The sequence below is a fragment of the Anolis carolinensis genome, chromosome 6, assembly GCF_035594765.1.
Source record: "Anolis carolinensis isolate JA03-04 chromosome 6, rAnoCar3.1.pri, whole genome shotgun sequence".
NCBI lineage: Eukaryota > Metazoa > Chordata > Lepidosauria > Squamata > Dactyloidae > Anolis > Anolis carolinensis.
In genome coordinates this window covers 116,318,186-116,340,311 of record NC_085846.1, presented here as the reverse complement: position 1 = coordinate 116,340,311, position 22,126 = coordinate 116,318,186, and the positions used below count along the sequence as shown (strand labels likewise).

Here is a 22,126-nt window from a genome sequence, read left to right as displayed (position 1 = left end):
AAACACACTACGGAGATGCTTCATGTGCTTAAAGCAAGGTAGGCTGGAAGTGGATGATGCATTTGGACCAGGCATGGGCCAACTTGGGCCCTCCCTCCAGGTGTTTTGGACTTCAACTCCCACCATTCCTAACAGCCGGTAGAAAGACATAGATTGGATGACTATGTCTTTTGTGGCCAAATTTGGTGTGATTTGAACCAGTGGTTTTGTTGTTTACTCCATGGGAATTACGCACATTACATTTATATATACAGTAGAGTCTCACTTATCCAAGCTAAACGGGCCGGCAGAACCTTGGATAAGCGAATATCTTGGATAATAAGGAGGGATTAAGGAAAAGCCTATTAAACATCAAATTAGGTTATGATTTTACAAATTAAGCACCAAAACATCATGTTGTACAAGAAATTTGACAGAAAAAGTAGTTCAATACGCAGTAATGTTATGTTGTAATTACTGTATTTACGATTTAGCACCAAAATATCACGATATATTGAAAACATTTACTACAAAAATGGCTTGGATAATCCAGAACCTTGGATAAGCGAGTCTTGGATAAGTGAGACTCTACTGTATATAGATTGTTCTTATTTCTTTACTATGGATAGTAGACTCCAAAACCACAACCGGTTTCAACTCAAAAGAGTCTTCATCAGGTGGATTGTAGTCTATTCTTTAAGTTGTTTTTTTGAGCTTTTCAAATAATAATAATAATAATAACTTTATTTTTATACCCCACCCCATCTCCCTGAAGGGACTTGGGGCGGCTTACATGGGGCCTTGCCCGATACAACAATCAAATATCAATAATAATGCAATGGATCCTATAGGGAACAAGTGCCAGTTAACACACCCCAGACAAAGGATGACTCCAGGCAACAACAGCCATGCTACCTCCATGCAAATATCCTCACTGATTGACTTTGCAGCTTCATGGCTACTCATTGTTATTCAAGCTCATTAACCCTTTGGACCATGCATGAGTCTATGGTTCAATACTTGTCATGCAAAACATTCACATTTTGTCTTTCTTTACCCAAGTTCCTCTGTTTGTTACTCTAATTTAAGAAAGCCGCTCAAAGGAAGGGACCGAAACAGGTTGGCATTCCATCCTAAACAACCCACACAATCAATAACACAAACACAGAGACACCTGAGCTTCTCTGGCCACCTCTGCTTGTTATCTTCCCATGCTTAGGCTCAGCCTTCACGGTCCAGGACTCCTTGTTCATCCCCAAAGGCGACACCGAGAACGGCTTCTCTCACCAGAAAGAAAGCACCTGGGCTATTCAGGTGCATAAGGTGAGCCTTTAATGAGCCTCAACAGATCTCAGAGATGGGTGAGATAGTGCTCAGTGTTGTTTCTTGGCTTCCAAAATAGGGACGAGCCAATGTCCAGTTTTCACCAGCTTTGTCAGACTTTGGCCAAGTTTTAAGGGGAAAAAAAAAACGCAGGAAAGTAACCCAGAGAAGTCAAGGAAGGAGGCAATGACATCCTTGGGTATTAAGATGCTTGGGTTCTTCCTCCTCAATTCCAACCAAGATAGAATTATTTACCTAGAGAATTGGCAGGTATATCCTCTCTGGGTTGCTGTGAGTGTTTTGGGCTGTATGGCCATGTTTCAGTAGCATTCTCTCCTGACATTTCGCCTGCATCTTCAAAGCTTCTGTTGGAGGTGAAGCAAGTGGAGTATATATATACCTGTGGAATGTAGGGTGGGAGTAAGAACCCTTGTCTGTTTGAAACAAGTGTGAATGTTGCTATTATTATTATTATTATTATTATTATTATTATTATTATTATTATTATTTATTTATTTATTTTATTATGACACAGCAAACAAGACAGACATGCTGGATTTCGTATCACAAAATCACAAGTCGAACACTTCCCAAGTGTCTAGGACTGTGTGATGTACTTTCAGATGATGCGTGCAGATCCCAGTAGGGTGGCCTTTTGCAGTTGGCAGATCGTAATTTTGTCAATAATAATAATAATAATAATAATAATAATAATAATAATAATAATATTGACACAACGACGTTGTATGACACAGCAAACAAGATAGATATGCTGGATTTCGTTTCACAAAACCACAAGTCGAACACTTCCCAAGTGTCTAGGACTGTGTGATGTATTTTCGGATGATGCGTGCAGATCCCAGTCGGGTGGCCTTTTGCAGTTGGCAGATCGTAATTTTGTCAATGTCTATTGTTTCCAAATGCCAGCTGAGATCTTTTGGCACGGCACCCAATGTGCCCATCACCACCGGGACCACCTGCACTGGTTTCTGCCAAAGTCTTTGCAGTTCAATCTTGAGGTCCTGATAGCGGCTGAGTTTTTTCTGTTGTTTTTCGTCAATGCGACTGTCACCTGGGATGGCTACATCAATGATCAGCTTTGAACTGGATTATCTGTGTCCACACTACCATATATTCCAGTTCAAAGCAGATAATGTGGGATTTTATTCAGCTGTGTGGAAGGGGCCTCAGTTTGCGAAGGCTTATGCTCCAATTTCTTAATAATCTTCTTCATAAGCCTGTATCTTGATGCCTATTATTATTATTATTATTATTTGTACTCCGCTTTATCTCCCCAAAGAGGACTCAGTTAGCGGGCTTGAATAGCAATGAGTAGCCATGAAGTTTGCAAAGTCAATCAGTGAGGATGTTTGCATAGAGGTTGCATGGCTGTTGTTGTCTGGAGTCATCCTCTGTTTGGGATGTCTTAATTGGCCCTTGATTGTTTGCTGTCTGGAGTTCTGTTTCTGAGTGTGTCTTGCTCTGGTGTTCTTGAACAGTGATCACCAGATTTTGTTCATTTTCATGGTTTCCTCCTTTCTGTTGAAATTATCCATGTGCTTTTTGCGGATTTCAATTATTCTGGCCACGAAAGCCTTTGACAACACATACAGTAGAGTCTCACTTATCCAACATTCGCTTATCCAACGTTCTGGATTATCCAACGCATTTTTGTAGTCAATGTTTTCAATACATCGTGATATTTTGGTGCTAAATTCGTAAATACAGTAATTACTACATAACATTACTGCCTATTGAACTACTTTTTCTATCAAATTTGTTGTATAACATGATGTTTTGGTGCTTAATTTGTAAAATCATAACCTAATTTGACGTTTAATAGGCTTTTCTTTGACCCCTCTTTATTATCCAACATATTCACTTATCCAATGTTCTGCCGGCCCGTTTATGTTGGATAAGTGAGACTCTACTGTATATCTTCTCTGTTTAGCAAATGAAATAGAGAATCATAGGCTTTTGAAGAATCCTTGAAAGTTGTGGTGGGAAATCCAAAGCTAGAGTGCTCCCAACACTTAATGATAAATAATCGTAACTCGTATATCAAGGGTTTAGTAAATCCACTCCAACTCCAACATCGAAGGAGCTCTCCAGGCTGTTGAACCTACTTTGGGAAATGGGTTCTACGCCTGTAAAATCCAGACCGAAAAAGTAGGTTCAGCACCATAGAGAGCTCCTTCAAAGTTGGAGTGGGTTGGCCAACTAAAACTTGGAGCGGATTCACCGGAACACAACATCTCCCAGCGTTCCCCAGAGAATATGACCATGCCTAATATGGAATATGGGGCGTTGTGGTCCTGGGAATAAAGATGCAAAATCAGAAACGAATTGTCTGGTTTCAGCAAAAAGGCAAAGCATCTTGATGGAGCAGGAGAAACAGTGGTTGGGTCATCTATTGAGACTCCGTTTCCGCCATATAACTGCAGTTCAAAAGTTGCTTACTCTAAATCAGTGTTTCTCAACTTGGGGGTCGGGACCCCTGGGTGGGTCGCAAGGGGGCATCAGAGGGGTCTCCAAAGACCATCAGAAAACACTACAGCTCCCAAATGTCAAGGTCTATTTTGCCCAAACTCCACCAGTGTTCACATTTGGGCATACTGAATATTCGTGCCAAGTTTGGTCCAGATCCATCACTGTTTGAGTCCACACTGCTCTCTGGATGTAGGTAGGCTGTTAGGAATTGTGGGAGTTGAAGTCCAAATCACTTGGCAGGCCAACGTTTGCCCATACCTGAGCTATACCCTCTTCAGTGTACTTCTGCCATTTATCCCATTGAAATCAATGAAGCTGTTGTGTGTTTTCTGTTCTGTATGGTCATGTTCCAGAAGCATTCTCTCCTGGTGTTTTACCCACATCTCTGAGGTTGTGAGGTATATTGGAAAAAACTAAGCAAGGAAAGTTTATATATCTGTGGAAAGTCCAGGGTTTGTCTGTTGGAGGCCAGTGTGAATGTTGTGATTAACCACCTTGATTAGCATTAATGGCCTTGCCAGATTCATGTTCTGGCTTATTCCTGCCTGGGGTAATGTTTTTGTTCAGAGGTGTCAGCTGGGAGGAGGAACTCTTGTCTGTTGGAGGCAGTGTGAATGTTGTAATGAATCCCCTTGATTAGCATTAACGGCCTTGCCAGATTCGTGTCCTGGCTTCTTCCTGTCTGGGGGAATATTTTGTTCAGAGGTGTTAGCTGCCCCTGATTGATCCATGTCTGGAATTGAGAGGAGGAACTCTTGTCTGTTGGAGGCCAGTGTGAATGTTGTAATTAACCACCTTAATTAGCATTAATGGCCTTGCCGGATTCAGTTCTGGCTTATTCCTGCCTAGGGGAATCTTTTGTTCAGAGGTGTTAGCTGCCCCTGATTGATCCATGTCTGGAATTGGGAGAAGGAACTCTTGTCTGTTGAAGGCAGTGTGAATGTTGTAATTAACCACCTTGATTAGTATTAATGGCCTTGCCGGATTCATGTCCTGGCCTCTTCCTGCCTGGTGGAATCTTTTGTTCAGAGGTGTTAGCTACCCCTGATTGATTCATGTCTGGAATTGGGAGAAGGAACTCTTGACTGTTGGAGGCAGTGTGAATGTTGTAAATAACCACCTTGATTAGCATTAATGGCCTTGCCAGATTCGTTTCCTGGCCTCTTCCTGCCTGGGGGAATCTTTTGTTCAGAGGTGTTAGCTGCCCCTGATTGATTCATGTCTAGAATTGGGAGGAGGAACTCTTGTCTGTTGGAGGCAGTGTGAATGTTGTAATGAATCCCCTTGATTAGCATTAATGGCCTTGCCAGATTCGTGTTCTGGCCTCTTCCTGCCTGGGGTAATGCTTTTGTTCAGAGGTGTTAGCTGCCCATGATTGATTCATGTCTGCAATTCCTGAGTGTGGTTCCTTAATTACTGCTCCTTGCTTAGTTTTTCCCCCAACAGACCTCACAACCACTGAGGATGCCTGCCATAGATGTGGGTGAAACGTCAGGAGAGAATGCTTCTGGAACATGGCCAACAATCCTGTGATTCCAGCCATGAAAGCCTTCGACAACACATTAATGAAGTTATGACCCATGTTTTGACGTATCCACATGAAGGCCAGGGATGTATCCATGTGGATACTTAGGCTGTGGTGCATTGATTTGATTTGAGCAGCATCACTGCAGAGATGGGATTCCTGCAGTCAATTTATTCATTCTCTATCAGGTTCCACAACACAGATATCGCTTGTTAGATTAAAAGCCTTAATTCCACTCCGTGTAAAGAACAAATCAAACTGGGTATTATATATGAATGACACACGCACTGATATAATACACCAAGGGAAGGGAGAGGGTTTGTTTTGTGGACTCCGAAATCCGCCCCAATCAGTGTTGGTGATCTGCATTATTGATAATTCTGATTAAATATTCAAAGGAGGATTAAACCTGAAGCCACGAGCCTCGGGGAAAACGGTGGTGACTGCCTGGAAATTACCTCCTCTCTCTCTCTCTCTTATTGGTGTTTGGCATTCTGCTCAGATGTAGAGACTCATTTCCTTAAGGAGAGATTGCAAATTCACTCTTAATTCAATTACAGAAGGATCTTCTTTGAACCTCAAGCAGCAAGGAGCTCTGCCGCTGTGCACTCAGTTTTGACTTCAGGTCAATTACACGTATTTCAAAAAACTCCTTGAGCTTCTGCTTTGAGCAACAGGTTGGCCAGAGGAATGCATTGCAAAATGCATTTCAAAGGAGAAGGAAATTCATAGAATTCTAGCAGTGGAAGGGACCCCAAAGGTCATCCAAACCAACCCCCGTTATGTTATGCGGGAAGACACAATCCAAGCCCTTCTAGCAGATGGCCATCCAGCTTCTGCTGAAAAATGACCACAGAAGGAGACTCCACCATGATATATTATGCTAGAATTGGAAGACACTTCTAGAGGTCATCTAGTCCAACCCCATTCCGCCAAACAGGAAGACACAATGCAAGCCATCCCGACTGACAGCCATCCAACCTTTGAAAACCTCTAATTGTGTTGTCAAAGGATTTCATCGCCGGAATCACTTTGTTGCTGTGATTTTTCCAGGCTGTATGGCCATGTTCCAGCAGCAAGGCTTTGAAGCTGCAAGGCCATTCAATGCTAATCAATTGCAACATTCACATTTGCCTTAAGCACACAAGAGTTTTTTTCTCCCACCCTGGACATCATTGCACAGATATATAAACCCCACTTGCCTAATTTCCAACCTCTAAGGATGCCTGCCATAGGTAGGGGTGAAACGTCAGGAGAGAATGCTTCTGGAACATGGCCATACAGCATAAAAAAAAACTCACAGCAACCCAGTGATTCTGGCCATGAAAGCCCAGAAAACTTACAGAAACATCTAAGAAACCATGAAACTGAACAAAATCTGGCTCCCAGTATTTAAAAAACTCCAAAATCAGGACAGTAAATAAAGAGCAACACTTAGAAAACAGTGAAATTCCAGAGAAGAAACAATCATAACAAAGGATTCCCCCAGGCAGGAAGCAGCCAGACTTTGAAGTTGCCACGCTATTCAGTGCTAATCAAGCTGGCCAATTGCAACATTCACACTTGCCTCAGGCAGACAAGAGTTCTTTCTCTCACCCTGGACATCATTCCACAGATATATAAACCCCACTTGCCTAGTTTCCAACGTCTAAGGATGCCTACCATAGGTATGGATGAAACGTCAGGAGAGAATGCTTCTGGAAAATGGCCATACAGCCACAGCAACCTCTAAGAAACCATGAAAATGAACAAAATCTGGCTCCCAGTATTAAAAAAAACCCTCTAAAATCAGGACAGTAAATAAAGAACAACACTTTGAAAACAGTGGAATTCCAAACAAGAAACAATCAGGGCCAGCTAACATCTCATACCAAAGGATTCCCCCAGGCAGGAAGCAACCAGGCTTTGATGTTGCCAGGCTATTCAATGCTAATCAAGCTGGCCAATTGCAACATTCACACTTGCCTCAAGCAGACAAGAGTTCTTTCTCCCACCCTGGACATTATTCCACAGATATAGTATATATACCCCACTTGGCTAGTTTCCAACAGACCTCACAACCTCTGAGGATGCTTGCCATAGATGTGGGTGAAACATCAGGAGAGAATGCTTCTGGAACATAGCCACACAGCCTAGAAAACTCACAGCAACCTCTGATCATGTTTCTAGATAGCCACGAATGCTTTTTGTGCCAGACTGTAAATACAAAGTCATGTTGAGATCTTCTTTTTATAAGGCAACCTTCTATAGCCAGAGCTTTGCCCACGAATAACGTTGCATAAAAAGCCCCAGCAATATTGACCAATCAAGAGAAGGACCTAGATACAGGATTTGGTTGTGTAAGGTATTTTCTGTGCAAAGCCTTCTTTGTGCAAGACGTTTTGTTGTGCAAAGTTCCTGCTTTGTGGGTAGGAAACAGCAATCTTTATTTTAAAAATGGCACACTGTTTGCCATAGGTTGCTTTGTGTTAAAGAAAATATTATTCCGATGCAGTTTTCTGCATTTACAGCAGACATTTGCAAACTTGGGCTCTCCAGGTGTTTTGGACTTCAACTCCCACAATTCCTAACAGCCTACCGGCTGTTAGGAATTGTGGGAGTTGAAGTCCAAAACGCCTGGAGGGCCCAAGTTTGCCCAAGCCTCCTAACAACCTCAGGCACTTTCCTTTTCCTCCTCAAGCCACTTAAGCTTGCCCATGCCTGATCCACACTGTAGAATTAATGCAGTTTGATGCCACTTTAACTGCCAAGGTTCACTGTTATAGGATCATGGGATTTGTAGTTTGGTAAGCCACCCAGTGGTGCAGCAGATTAAACCACTGACCTCCTGAACTTGCTAACCAAAATGTTGGCAGTTTGAATCCGGGGAGTGGGGTGAGCTCCCACTGTTAGCCCCAGCTCTTGCCAACCTAGCAGTTCGAAAACATTCAAATGTGAGTAGATCAATAGGTACTGCTCTGGCGGGAAGGTAATGGTGCTTTATGTAGTCATACTGGCCACATAACCTTGGAGGTGTCTACGGACAACGCTGGCTCTTTGGCTTAGAAATGGAGATGAGCACCAACCCCCAGAGTCGGACACGACTGGACTTCATGTCAGGGGAAAACCTTTACTTTTACATTTATTTAAGGCACTAGCATTTTTTTTGGCACAGTAAGTTCAAGACCTTGTAAAACTACAATTCTTAGGACTCTATAGTATTGAACCATCGCAAACTGTGTTCCTGATACAGTATAGATGCACTATTTGGGAAGCCTGAATTATACCAGGCAAAAACGATATATCTAATGGATTGTTGTATGTCTTTCGGGCTGTGTGGCCATGTTCCAGAAGCATTCTCTCCTGACGTTTCGCCCACATCTATGGCAGGCATCCTCAGAGGTTGTGAGGTATGGAGAAAACTAAGCAAAGAGGTTAATATATATCTGTGGAAAGTCTAGGGTGAGAGAGGTCAGTATGAATGTTGTGTAGTTAATCACTTTAATTAGCATTGAAAAGCTTATCTGCTGTCTTCTTCCTGCCTCTGGGGCATCCTTTGTTTAGAGTCGTTAACTGCCTTTGGTTGATTCATGTCTGGAAATCCTCTGTTTTCAGAGTATTGCTTTTTATTTACTGTTCTGATTTTTGAGTTTTGTAATACTGGTAGCCAGATTTTGTTCATTTTCATGGTTTCTTCCTTTCTGTTGAAGTTGTCCACGTGCTTGTGGATTTCAATGGCTTCTCTGTGTAGTCTGACATGATAGTTGTTAGAATGGTCCAGCATTTTTGTGTTCTCAAATAGTATTCTGTGTCCAGGCTGGTTCATCAAATGCTCTGCTATGGCTGATTTCTCTGGTTGAATTAGTCTGCAGTGCCTTTCATGTTCTTTGACTCTTGTTTGGGCGCTGCGTTTGGTGGTCCCTATGTAGACTTGTCCACAGCTGCATGGGATCCGGTAGACTCCTGCAGAAGAGAGAGGATCCCTCTTGTCCTTCGCTGACCGTAGCATTTGTTGGATTTTCTTCGTGGGTCTGTAGATAGTTTGTAGGTTGTGCTTCTTCATCAGCTTCCCTATGCGGTCAGTAGTTCCCTTGATGTAGGGTAAGGACACCTTTCCTCTGGGTGGATCTTTGTCTTGACTCTCATGGCTTGTTCTTGGCCTTGCAGCTCTTCTGATGTCTGTGGTGGAGTATCCATTGGCCTGTAGAGCCCAGTTTAGGTGGTTGAGTTCACCTTGGAGGAGGTGAGGTTCGCAGATTCTTTGTGCACGGTCTGTCAGGGCTCTGATTGTGCTCCTTTTTTGACTTGGGTGATGGTTGGAGTTTTTATGAAGGTATCTATCTGTGTGTGTAGGTTTTCTGTAAACTGTGTGGCCCAATTGTTGATTGGGTTTGCGGATGACCAGAACATCTAGAAATGGCAGTTTTCCTTCCTTTTCTTTTTCCATGGTGAATTGGATGTTTGGGTGGATGCTGTTAAGATGGTCCAGGAACTTGCTGAGTTCTTCCTCTCCATGGCTCCAAATTGTGAAGGTGTCATCTACGTATCTGAACCAAACAGTTGGCTTTTTTGGTGCTGTTTCTAGGGCCTGTTTTTCAAAGTATTCCATATAGAAATTTGCTACTACTGGGCTGAGAGGGCTCCCCATGGCCACTCCATCCTTCTGTTCATAGAATCCAGTGTCCCACTGAAAGTAGCTAGTGGTGAGGCAATGGTGAAACAGGGCTGTGATGTCTTCTGGGAAGTTTTGTTTGATTAGTGTGAGGGTGTCAGCTACTGGGACTTTGGTAAAAAGGGACACCACATCAAAGCTGTTCAGGATGTCCTTGGTGCTTAGATTGAGGTTGCTGATCTTTCTATAAAGCTTTTCAATGCTAATTAAAGTGATTAACTACACAACATTCATACTGACCTCTCTCACCCTAGACTTTCCACAGATATATATTAACCTCTTTGCTTAGTTTTCTCCATACCTCACAACCTCTGAGGATGCCTGCCATAGATGTGGGCGAAACGTCAGGAGAGAATGCTTCTGGAACATGGCCACACAGCCCGAAAGACATACAACAACCCTGTGATCCCGGCCATGAAAGCCTTCGACAACACATATCTAATGGATCTCCATAAGGAGGCTGGAGCGCCTGTGGTACAGTGGGTTAAAGCCTTGTGCTGGCAGGGCTGCTGACTTGAAGGTTGGGTTGCTGACCTTAAGGTTCCCTGCTCGAATCCAACTCAGGGAGAGTGTAAATGAGCTCCCTCTATCAGCTCCAGTTCCCCATGCGGGGACATGGAAGAAGCCTCCCACAAGAATGATAAAAGCATCAAAACATCCGAGCAATGTTTAAAATTGTGTTTTATTCTGTTTAAATTTCTTGTTAATGATGCGTGTTTATGAATGTATTTTATCCTGTTTTATTGTGATTATCTGGGTTTGACCCCATGTTAGCCGCTCCGAGCCCTCTCCAGGGAGATGGAGACAGGGTATAAAAATAAAGTTGTTGTTGTTGTTATTATTATTATTATTATTATTATTATTATTATTAATGTCCCCTTGCAAACAGCCAATTATCGCACACCAGAAGTGACTTGCAGTTTCTCAAGTCACTCCTGACACAAACACACAAATAAGGATGTTGGAAATTTGAGAAAATGATTTTACTTGATTTAGATGCATAAGGGGCAAAGTGACCAATTATTTTGGAAGTTAAAACACAGGAATGTAAATGGCACTTACTAGCCCTGAAGTTCATGCAAAGCGTTAGAGACAAATTGGAGGAAGAAGACCTAGGAATAAATTCAATACAGATATATTTTTCCCTCATGCAAAGCATTAGAAACAAATTGGAGGAAGGAGACCTAGGAATAAATTCAATACAGATATATTTTTCCCTCATGCAAAGCATTAGAGACAAATTGGAGGAAGGAGACCTAGGGATAAATTAAATGCAGATATAACATATTTTTTCCCCTTTATAATGCTTGGATTTTGGTCTGAAATTCATACTTTTTTTTGCAGAAAGTTTGTCTCCAAATTTGGCCTTTTCTGCTCTAGGTCCATAAGCTTTATATTATCACAGGCTGGTAATGCATTGAGGGGCTAAACTGAAATAAAACAAATCAACAGAATCAAAATTCTGCAGTGTAGATCAGGCCTGGGCAAACTTGGGCCCTCCAGGTGTTTTGGACTGCAACTCCCACAATTCCTAACAGCCTACCGGCTGTTAGGAATTGTGGGAGTTGCAGTCCAAAACACCTGGAGGGCCCAAGTTTGCCTAGGCCTGGTGTAGATGCATCTTGCTACTTTACTTGAGGGAGAATCTTATGATAATTTCTTTAAGAAAGCGGTAGCAAATGCGACAAGTGTTCCAGAGAAATAAACGCTGCCAAATGCGGTTTTGCAAATGCAGTCCCCGGGAAATTTCATTCCGGTTCTGCAAAGGTGTCCAACTCTTTGCAAATCCTTCCAGCTGTGGTTTCACTGATCCAAGCTCACAATCTGGTTTTGCATGCAATTTAGGATGAGGTTTTGCACACCTTAGAGCCAGCAAAATGGTCAGGGTTTGATATTTGCAAGAAAGGTAGGTTATGGTCACAACGATCTGCATATTGCAGAGGAAGAAGAAAACAGGATAATGGAATCCAGAGATGGTCAAAGCACAAAGATCCTCGAGAAGGTAAAGAAGAGACTCTTCTCCAAGCATTCTTGTCCTACCGAGCCCTAAGATGCATCTACATTGTGGAATGGATGCAGTCTGACACCACTTTAATCACCACGGCTAAAAGCGATGGGATCCTGGGAGCTATAGTTTTATAAGGTCTTTATTTTTCTTTGCCAAAGAGTGCTGCTGTCCAGCAAACTGCAACACCCAGGATCCCATAGCAATGAGCCATGGCTGTTAAAGTGCTATTGAACTGCATTTATTCTACAGTGTGGATGCACCCAAGGAGTCCCGCTTTGATGAAAAGACGTATCAGATTTCGGGCTAAAAGTTTCTATCTGAAAGAAAGATCATATACAGTCAGCCTATGGATTCTGCATCCATAGATTCAACCATCCACGGTTTTAAAATATTCAAAGTATAATTCCAAAAATCCAACCTCGATGATGCCAATTTATATAAAAGGATGCTATAGGCATTTAATGTTTCCCTCTTTTATTGTAAACCGGGTTACAAGTAAAGTATTATTATTATTATTATTATTATTATTATTATTATTATTATTATTAGGTTGCTGTGAGTTTTCTGGGCTGTCTGGCCATGTTTCTGAAGCATTCTCTCCTGATGTTTTGCCCACATCTATGGCAGGCATCCTCAGAGGTTGTGAGGTCTGTTGGAAACTAGGCAAGTGGTGTTTATATACCTGTGGAATGATGTTCAGGGTGGGAGAAAGAACTCTCATCTCTTTGAGGCAAGTGCGAATGTTGAAATTGGCCACCTTGAATAGCCTTGCAGCTTCAAAGACTGGCTGCTTCTTGTCTGGGGGAATCCTTTGTTGAGAGGTCTTAACTGGCCTTGATTGTTCTTGTCTGGAATTCCCTGTTTGCTGAGTGTGGTTCTTTATTTACTGCCCTGATTTTAGAGTTTTTTTTTTCATACTGTTAGCCAGAATATAGAATACAGGAAGCAGCCAGACTTTGAAGCTGCAAGGCTATTCAATACTAATCACGGTGGCCAATTGCAACATTCACACTTGCCTCTAACAAGCAAGAGTTCTTTCTCCCACCCTGGACATTATTCCACAGATATATAAACCCCACTTGCTTAGTTTCCAAGAGACCTCACAACCTCTGAAGATGCCTGCCATAGACGTGGGCAAAATGTCAGGAGAGAATGCTTCTGGAACATGGCCAGATAGCCCGGAAAACTCACAGTAACCCAGTGATTCCGGCCATGAAAGCTTTCAACAACACATTATATGTATTTCAATCAGTCTAAAAAGTGGTAAATAAATAACTATATTAAGTAAATCATATAGTTTGAGGATTTGCAATTCTGAAATCTGAAATACCCAAAAATCTGGAATTATCTACATTGTTTAGTTGAGATCGTGACACTTTTGCTTTCCGACGCTTCAATGTACACGCACTGACTTTGCTTCAGGAACGAAATTAATAAAAATATTACGAATACAATTGCCTCCCAGCTATGTATATAGGAAATGGGAATTAATTTCAGGTTTGGATTTAAGTGAAAGACATCTCATTATGTAGGTAGAAATACTCCAATATTGGAACCAATTGCAAACTTTTCTGTCCCCGAGCATTTCGGAGAAGGAATCCTCAACCTGAACATGTTTCATGCGCAAAGTCCAGACTTGGTTAACTGCTCACCGGTTCCATCAATAAGTAATAGGGATGGAAATTACATTTGAAACTATTAGGGAAACGGTTGAAATAAAAGTGTCAAGAAAGTCTGAAATATTACGAAATATCCTGGACCGAAGTTAGTCGTTGCAGCTTGGATTCTGTTCGATGCAACATTCATAAGCAGTTGTTTTGCACAGAGATTTGGGATTTTTTTTTCTAAATAGAGAACAGCATTGTGCATTCGATTCGGCACAGAAGAGACAGCCGATTTCTGCACAAAAATGCAAAAATGCAAAACAGGACGATAGATCAGGCATGGGCAAACTTGGGCCCTCCAGGTGTTTTGGACTTCAACTCCCACAATTCCTAGCAGCCTACCGGCTGCTAGGAATTGTGGGAGTTGAAGTCCAAAACACCTGGAGGGCCCAAGTTTGCCCAGGCCTGGGATAGATCGATAGAAAATGATGGATGGATGCATAAAAAGATAGATACTGGTAACAAACTTTAAAGCATTGAAAATTCAGAAGCTGGAGTTGAAAGAAAACTTTAGAAGAGAATCAGAACAATACCAATTACAGGAAGCCCTTTATTCTAGGATAGATGATAATAGTAATAATAATAATAATAATAATAATAATAATAATAATAATAATATCCCAGGGGTTTTGTGTGTTCCAGAAGCATTCTCTCCTGACGTTTCACCCACATCTATGCCTGCCATAGGTGTGGGTGAAACGTCAGGAGAGAATGCTTCTGGAACATGGCCATACAGCCCCGAAGACTCACAAAAACGCTGTGATTCCAGCCGTGAAAACTTTCGACAACATATTTATATCCCGCTTTTCTCCCTCACGGGACCCAAAGCGGCTTGCAACATATTAAAATCACATAAACAACCATCAGAGTACATAATCAATAATATAAGCATAATAGGATAGACGGATTAAGAAAAACAACTACAGCATACATCCAAGTTCATGAGGCAACATATCAAGACTTATATTGCAGTCTACTCCAGTCCATAACCTATGATATTCCTGTCATTCCTGGATAGATGGATAAATAGAAAAATGGCTAGATGGATAATAGAACCTATTAATAAATCTTAAAGCATGGAATTAAAGCAGTTAGAACAAGGAACTAAGTGAAAATTTATTTATCGCGTCAGAAGCAATTTGAGAACATACTGCAAGTCACTTCTGGTATAAAAGAATTGGCCGTCTACAGAGATGTTGCCCGGGGATGCCAGGATGTGTTACCATTATGCTGGGATGCTTTTCTCGTGTTCTCACAAGCTAGAGCTGACAGATGGGAGCTCACCCCATCTCGCAGATTCAAACTGGCAACCTTCAGGTCAGCAACCCAGCCTTCTGGTCAGCAGTCCAGCCAGTACAAGGGTTTAACTCAGTGGTTCTCAACCTGTGAGTCCCCAGGTGTGTTGGCCTACAATTCCCAGAAATCCCAGCCAGTTTACCTGTTGTTATGATTTCTGGGAGTTGAAAGCCAAAAACATCTGGGGACCCACAGGTTGAGAACGACTGGTTTAACCCATTGCGCCACTGCAATAATAATAATAATAATAATAAGAAGAAGAAGAATGTTGCAATCCCAGATGACAGCAGAATCAGCGAGAAGCAACTGTAAAAGCTGACATGATACGAGGATCTAAAGATCGAACTGCAAAGACTCTGGCACAAGCCAGGCAAGGAGGTCCCAGTGGTGATTGGCACACTGGGTGCAGTGCCTAAAGACCTTGTCCTACACTTAAATGCAATTGGCGCTGACAAAATCACCACCTGCCACCAGCAATAGGCCACCCTACTTGGATCTGCACACATTATTCGCGGATACATCACACAGTCCTAGACCCTTGGGAAGTGTCCGACGTGTGATCCACTGCAACAGCCAGCATAATGATCTTGTTTACTGTGTACTACTCTTACTGTATATCAAACAACAATAACAACAACAATAAAAGAACATTAAAGAGTATAGGAACCTTAGATGATAGACAGATAGATAGATAGATAGATAGATAGATAGATAGATAGATAGATAGATAAGGAAAGAGATTAAAAAATAGACGGAGGTAGCAAATCTTAAAACAGGGAACTGAACAGTAAGAAGATGGAGTTGAGAGAAAATGTTAGAAGAGAATCAGAAAACTAAGACTATAGGATCCTTTCTAAAAGATAGATAAATAGACAACCAGATACATAGATAGATAGATAGATAGATAGATAGATAGATAGATAGATAGATAGAGGTTGCAAACCTTAAAAGAGGGCATTAAAGAGTCCGTAGACGGAGTTGAAAGAAAACATTAGAAAAAATCAGATAGGATCCTTGCCTTCTAGAAAAGATAGAATGATTTTTAAAAATTGTATCAGAAGCAATTTGAGAACATACTGCAGGTTGCTTCTGGAGTGAGAGAATTGGCTATCTACAGAGACGTTGCCCAGGGGATGCCTGGATGTGTTAGCTCGGAGGCTTCTCTAATGTCCCCGCAAGCTAGAGCTGACAGACGGTAGCTCACCCATCTCACAGATTCGAACTGGCAACCTTCAGGTCAGCAACTCAACCTTCAGGTCAATAGAGTTTAACCCACTGTGCCACTGTGATAGACAGACAGACAAATGGATAGATAGATAGATAGATAGATAGATAGATAGATAGATAGATAGATAGATAGATAGATATTGGTAACAAACCTTCAAGTGGCAAATTAAAACAGTTGGGAAACCAAGATGAGAGGAAACTTTAGGAGAGAATCAGAACAATATGGACTACCAGATCCTTTCTTTTCACTGAGGGTGTTTAAAAATAAAGCGTGTTTTTCACTCGGCACCGTTTCGGGTGGGAAACAGACGGTTGTGTTTAGCTATTTTCCATTTTTCTAAAGGCTTTCTCTCTCTGAACTCACAACAAACCAACGTGTCAGAAAAGAAAGTCGTGCCAGTCCAGCCCCGAGTGTACAACCAAAATACCAATTCAGATGTCATTCCAAGAGTTCCCCCCAGAATGGCATGTTGTTGCTTCTTGTTGTGGGTTTTTTAAAAGATGGCCTGAGTTGAAAGCTTTCTACAAAAAGGATAGCTTTTGCTCATGTCCCAGAGGAAAGGACCAATATAAATCTTTCTCCAAACAGAGAGTCCCGACGGCGGAGAGATCACGACCATGCGTTTTCAGGCGCTTGGAAATATGCACGATGTTTGTTCTGCTGTCAAACCTCAATCCATTTTAAAAGCACAAAACAGGATCTGTTTATCAGGAGAATGTGTCGGGGAGGAGAGCATGCCGCAACTGCAAACACACAAGCCCAGACTCACGTCGGTGCCTTCTGCTCAAGAGGTTTGATGGATCGCAGACAGGACAGCCCAAATCTAGCAACTCCGGGTGCATCTACACTGCGAAATTAATGCAGTATGGCACCACCTTAAATGACATGGCTCGGTGCAATAGAGTAATGGGCTCTGTAGTTTTACAAAGCCTTTGCTCTTTAGCCTTCTCTGTCAACAAAAACTACAACTCTGACCACAACTACAATTCCATAGCATTAAGCCATGGCAGTTCAAGTGGTGTCAAACTGCCTATAGATACAGTAGAGTCTCACTTATCCAAAATAAACAGGCCGGCAGAACGTTGGATAAGCAAATAATAAGGAGGGATTAAGGAAAAGCCTATTAAACATCAAATTACATTATGATTTTACAAATTAAGCACCAAAACATCATGTTTTACAACAAATTTGACAAAAAGCAGTTCAATACACAGCAATGTTATGAAGTAATTACTGAACTTACAAATTCAGCACCAATGTATTGAAAAGATTGACTACAAAAACATTGTCTATTAAAAGGCCAACTGCGTTGGATAATCCAGAACGTTGGATAAGCGAATGTTGGATAAGTGAGACTCTACTGTACATCCCCAGTCTCTAATATTGTCAATATTCTGTTTTATTTACTGGGAGTGGAAAACTATTTCATAACTTTCACAAAACGACAAAATGCCAACCATCAACCCAAACAAGAAAGGTTCGGGTTTCTCCAGAAAGTGAAGATGAAGCCAGAAGGTGAAGGAGATGGGAAGGATAGATGGAGAAGTGAAGGACAGATCGCATGCCTTTGGGAAGACATTGCTGGGAATTAACATTAATGCATGGTAGTGATCCTCATTGGAAACAACCCAGGATCGTCTATTATATTTTGGACTGCAAATTTTTCCAATTGGGTCATTTTGTTCTAAGGCTTGCGCATTCTCTCTCCCGTGTTTCTGATTTTGGTTGTTTTTAACCAGCAACTTCAGAGTCTGGTGGAGCCTCCATCTCTGGTGGCTTATGAATAGACACTGGGTGGGCATCTGTCAGGAGGGCTTGGATTGTGCATATCTGTCTGGCAGAAGGCTGTTGGAGTGAATGGCCCTTGGGGTTTTTTCCCAACTCTCTGACTCTGTTGTAGTTTCCTGGGAAAACCGAGCATTTGTTGGAGTGGAAGGCCACTTTTCCCACCTCTCCAATTCTATTGTAGTTCCCTGCGACAACCGAGCATTTTTCATATGCTCTAAGCTACACCTTACTTACAACTTTCTAGAACCCGAGTCCAGACTTCCAAGGGACCAAGTGGAACCTTCTCCCCAAAGGAGACGGCCGTTGCTCAGCCTCAACCCCATGCCAGATGGTTTAGTAGTTAAGTCCTCGGCATTAGGTTGGGTTTGTGCCCTCAAGCAGGTGTTTACGGTGGCAACCAGGCTTTTCCAGGAGGGCAGAACTGATCAGACTCATTGAGTAGTTGTGACGATGGACCACAAAGCCATCCTTCTATACAGTACAGAAACCAAACTTTTAAAAAGAGAATGGTTTTGTGCCTGACAAAACTCTTGCTCCCAAATATGCATTAGGGGCTATTGTTTATTTGGAACACATTTGACTTGTGGGCGAAAACTGACCATTATAGTTGTGCAGAATTTATTGTGTCATTTGCTCCAGGTACGTGACTGGTTGAAATGTGCAAAGGCGCATGGCCAATGCGGATCTGTGTTTGGAAATGCACATTATGTTTGTCCTGTTGTCAAAATCAGATCAAACGGACAATTCCACATGGACTGCCAAGATCTTTTTTGATTAGTGACTTTTAAAGGAACAACCGATATAAACATCACGCCAACTTTATACTAATGATGATTAAATCATGAGGACAGAGGATCCTGATTTAAGAAAAATCCAATGAAATGTATGGGGTTGCCATAAGTTGACAGGCAACCTGAAGGCATCTACACGCACAAGATCTCGCTTTGGTTTCTTTTCTGTAAATGCTGCAGACTAGAACTCCAAGAGCATGAGGAAGAAGTGCCTTTTGGGACTGTCTGGATAAGCTTTTGGGGGGATTCTGGGGGTGACACTCCAAGCCTAGAAAGACTGCCAAGGAATCCCAAGTGCTGTAGGCTCTATTTCAGAGGAAACCAATGTCCTCACTGTGGAAGAACATGCAGATCACCTACGTACCCACCACCAAGACTTGGCTCTTGGAAGGCCATCATACTCTTACAACGAGGGATCGCCTAAGTAAGTAATTAAGTATTTCAGAGGAAGGAACTGGCAAAACCATCTCCAGGTAGTCCTTGCCTAAGCAAAGCCTACAAAATCCATGGAGATGCCATAAGTTGGCAGGCATTAGATTCTATTGGAAGCTGAGGTTCTACTGACACTTTCCAAGTTGGTTTCTTACAGCGTAAACATTGTAATTCTGCGTAGTTTGGATAACAGCACCATCATCCCTACTGGGATGCCTCCAGTGTATACACTTTGGAGTTATACCAGTTCCTTCATTCGTCAGAATGGGAAAAAGTAGAGACAAGGATGAAGAGTGAAGGTTAAAAGTCATAGCAAAAAGTCTACAGAAGGAAGGAGAAGGAAGGAAGACGGAAAGACAGAAATTTGTAGGTGAGAACAAGGAAGGAAGGAAGGAAGGAAGGAAGGAAGGAAGAAAGGATGGAAGGAAAGAAGGAAGGAAGGAAGAAAGGATGGAAGGAAAGAAGGAAGGAAGGAAAGAAAGAAGGAAGGAAGGAAGGAAGGATGGAAGGAAAGAAGGAAGGAAGGATGGAAAGAAGGAAGGATGGAAAGAAGGATGGAAGAAAGGAGAGAAGGAAGGAAGGAAGAAAGGATGGAAGGAAAGAAGGAAGGAAGGATGGAAAGAAGGATGGAAGAAAGGAGAGAAGGAAGGAAGGAAGGAAGGAGGGAGGGAGGGAGGGAGGGAGGGAGGGAGGGAAGGAAGGAGAGAAGGAAGGAGAGAAGAAAGGAAGGAAGGAAGGAAGGAGAGAAGGAAGGAGGGAAAGAAGGAAGGAAGGAAGGAGAGAAGGAAAGAAGAAAGGAAGGAAGGAAAGAAGGAATGAAGGAAGGAAGGAAAGAAGGAAGGAAGGAAGGAAAGAAGGAAGGAAGGAAGGAAGGAAGAAAGGATGGAAGGAAAGAAGGAAGGAAGGATGGAAAGAAGGATGGAAGAAAGGAGAGAAGGAAGGATGGAAGAAAGGAGAGAAGGAAGGAAGGAAGGAAGGAAGGAAGGAAGGAGGGAGGGAGGGAGGGAAGGAAGGAAGGAGAGAAGGAAGGAGAGAAGAAAGGAAGAAAGGAAGGAGAGAAGGAAAGAAGAAAGGAAGGAAGGAAAGAAGGAATGAAGGAAGGAAGGAAAGAAGGAAGGAAGGAAAGAAGGAAGGAAGTAAAGAAGGAAGGAAGGTTAGGAGATGGAACTTTGTGGCCCTGCACTTTCTGATCTCTCAGTGGTGGATTCACTATTTGTTGAGCCACATGTGTAAATACCAGCCTGCAGAAATATGCCTCTAGCAATGTTTAGTTTTCTTTTTTGGGAAAGTCAACACGAAATCTTGACAGGGCGCGTTCAGCAAGGCCACCTCTCCGCTTGAGGGAAAGGCAAGGCTCAAGGGCTGGGGAGGGGCAGACCCAGCAGCATCCTAAAAAGAGAGAGAAAGGCCAAAGAGAGGCAATGAAAGCGGGCCACTCACCATGGCGTAGACGGCACTCAAGGCGCAGCAGCAGACCATCAGCCCCAAAGTGTGGCAGAGCAGCAGGTGGGGTCCCATAGCCGAGGCGAGAGGGTCCCAGACAGAAGAGTAATCCTGGGGCGCTTTGGGGAAACGGGTGCAAAGCCCCCCAAATTCCTGAAGTTGTGGGGAGAAGGGAGCCAGTAGGGAACCCCCAAGCTAGACGGCCAGGGTGCCCAAGGCTTTGGCCCGCTTCCTCATGGCGAGAGTGTTGACAGCTCCCCAAAAGCAGCTCAAGAGGAGAAAAGGGGGGAAAGGAGGAGGAGAGGGTCCATGGGGTGGGGAGACCCTGGAGAGGCTCCCCAAAAGAGATACTGTCCGAGAAGATGCTGGTGGCTGCCTTTCTTTGGGGCGCACATGGGTCCCACAGCCAGGCGGGGAGGGAGAGAAAAATCACATCCACATGTCCAAGCTTCAGCTCTCCTCCTCTTCTTCCTCCTCGTCTGCCTTCTTCTTTTTTGAAACAGGAGGAAGTTCAAGCCCTTTCTTTGTCAAACCCAACACCCCCAAAAGGGGAGGGGCAGGAGGGGGAGGGAGGGGAAGAGAGAGAGAGAGAAAGGAAGGAAGGAAGAAGGAAGGAAGAAAGAGAGAAGGGAAAGGAGATTTATTTTTAGCTCCGCGCAGGAGAGCCCAGAGCGCAAAAGCCTTCCCACTTTATTCTCGTTTCTGCAAGAAAGAAAAGTCCGGGTTTTGCAGAGAATCCAAAGGTGGGTCTTGGAGACACGTGTCCGCTTGTGTCGGGATTCAGACGTTACCATGCGCGTCGCTTCATGGATGGATGGAGCCCGATGGAGAGGAGTCGGAGGCGAGTGCTGGAGATGCCTGGCTTTCCTCTTTCTCTTCCCAAACTTCTCCTTTTCAACATCTGGACAAGAAACGCGTGGAGTCCCGGTTCTTTTCCTTCCCAAGGAGCGACTTTGGCTTTTTTGGAGACGGAAAGAAAGAAGGAATCAACCCAGCAGGAATCTCTCTCTCCTTGGACTTTCCTCTCCTGTTCCTGGCGTTCTTTTGGGAGGCCAGAAAATATGCCAAAAGCAGGGGTGGCGGAGGGAGAAGCAGCGCGTAAAGGGAGCTCTTTCGCCTCCTCCTCCTCCTCCTTTGCTGGGTTTTCAGGCACAGGCTTCCTTTTAGTGCTTCTTTTTTTCCAGGCGAAGCTTCGCTCGCGCTGACAGTTCTGTTGACTTCCCAGCGCCGTCCAAAAAGGGGAGGGAGGGGGGGGGAGAGGGAGGGAGGGAGGGCTCCAAGGGGGAGAGAAAGGGAGAGAAGGAAAGTCCGCTCCTGGAGTTGGAGAAGGAGGAAAAGAAAAAGGAGGAGGAGGAGGAGAAGTCGCGGAGGAGTCTCTCCAGAAGTCCGTCCGAATGGGAAGCCCGAGGGAGAGAGGGATGGAAGGAGGGAGAGAGGAAAGGAAAAAGAGAGAGGGAAGGCAGGAGAGAAAGAAGGAAGGAAAGAGGGAAGGAAGGCAGGAAGGAAGG

The 22,126-nt window shown here is 43.2% G+C and overlaps 1 protein-coding gene across 1 annotated transcript in view; it reads right to left on the bottom strand.

Moving 5' to 3' along the window:
• pth1r (parathyroid hormone 1 receptor) overlaps positions 1 to 21,109 on the bottom strand; it is a 164,392-nt gene extending 143,283 nt beyond the window's left edge. Inside the window, exon 1 of the mRNA XM_062984114.1 lies at positions 20,616 to 21,109. Coding sequence (XP_062840184.1) covers positions 20,616 to 20,693 — 78 coding nt within the window. The 5' untranslated portion in view covers positions 20,694 to 21,109. The remainder of the gene's footprint in view (positions 1 to 20,615) is intronic.
• Positions 21,110 to 22,126: the final 1,017 nt, after the last annotated feature.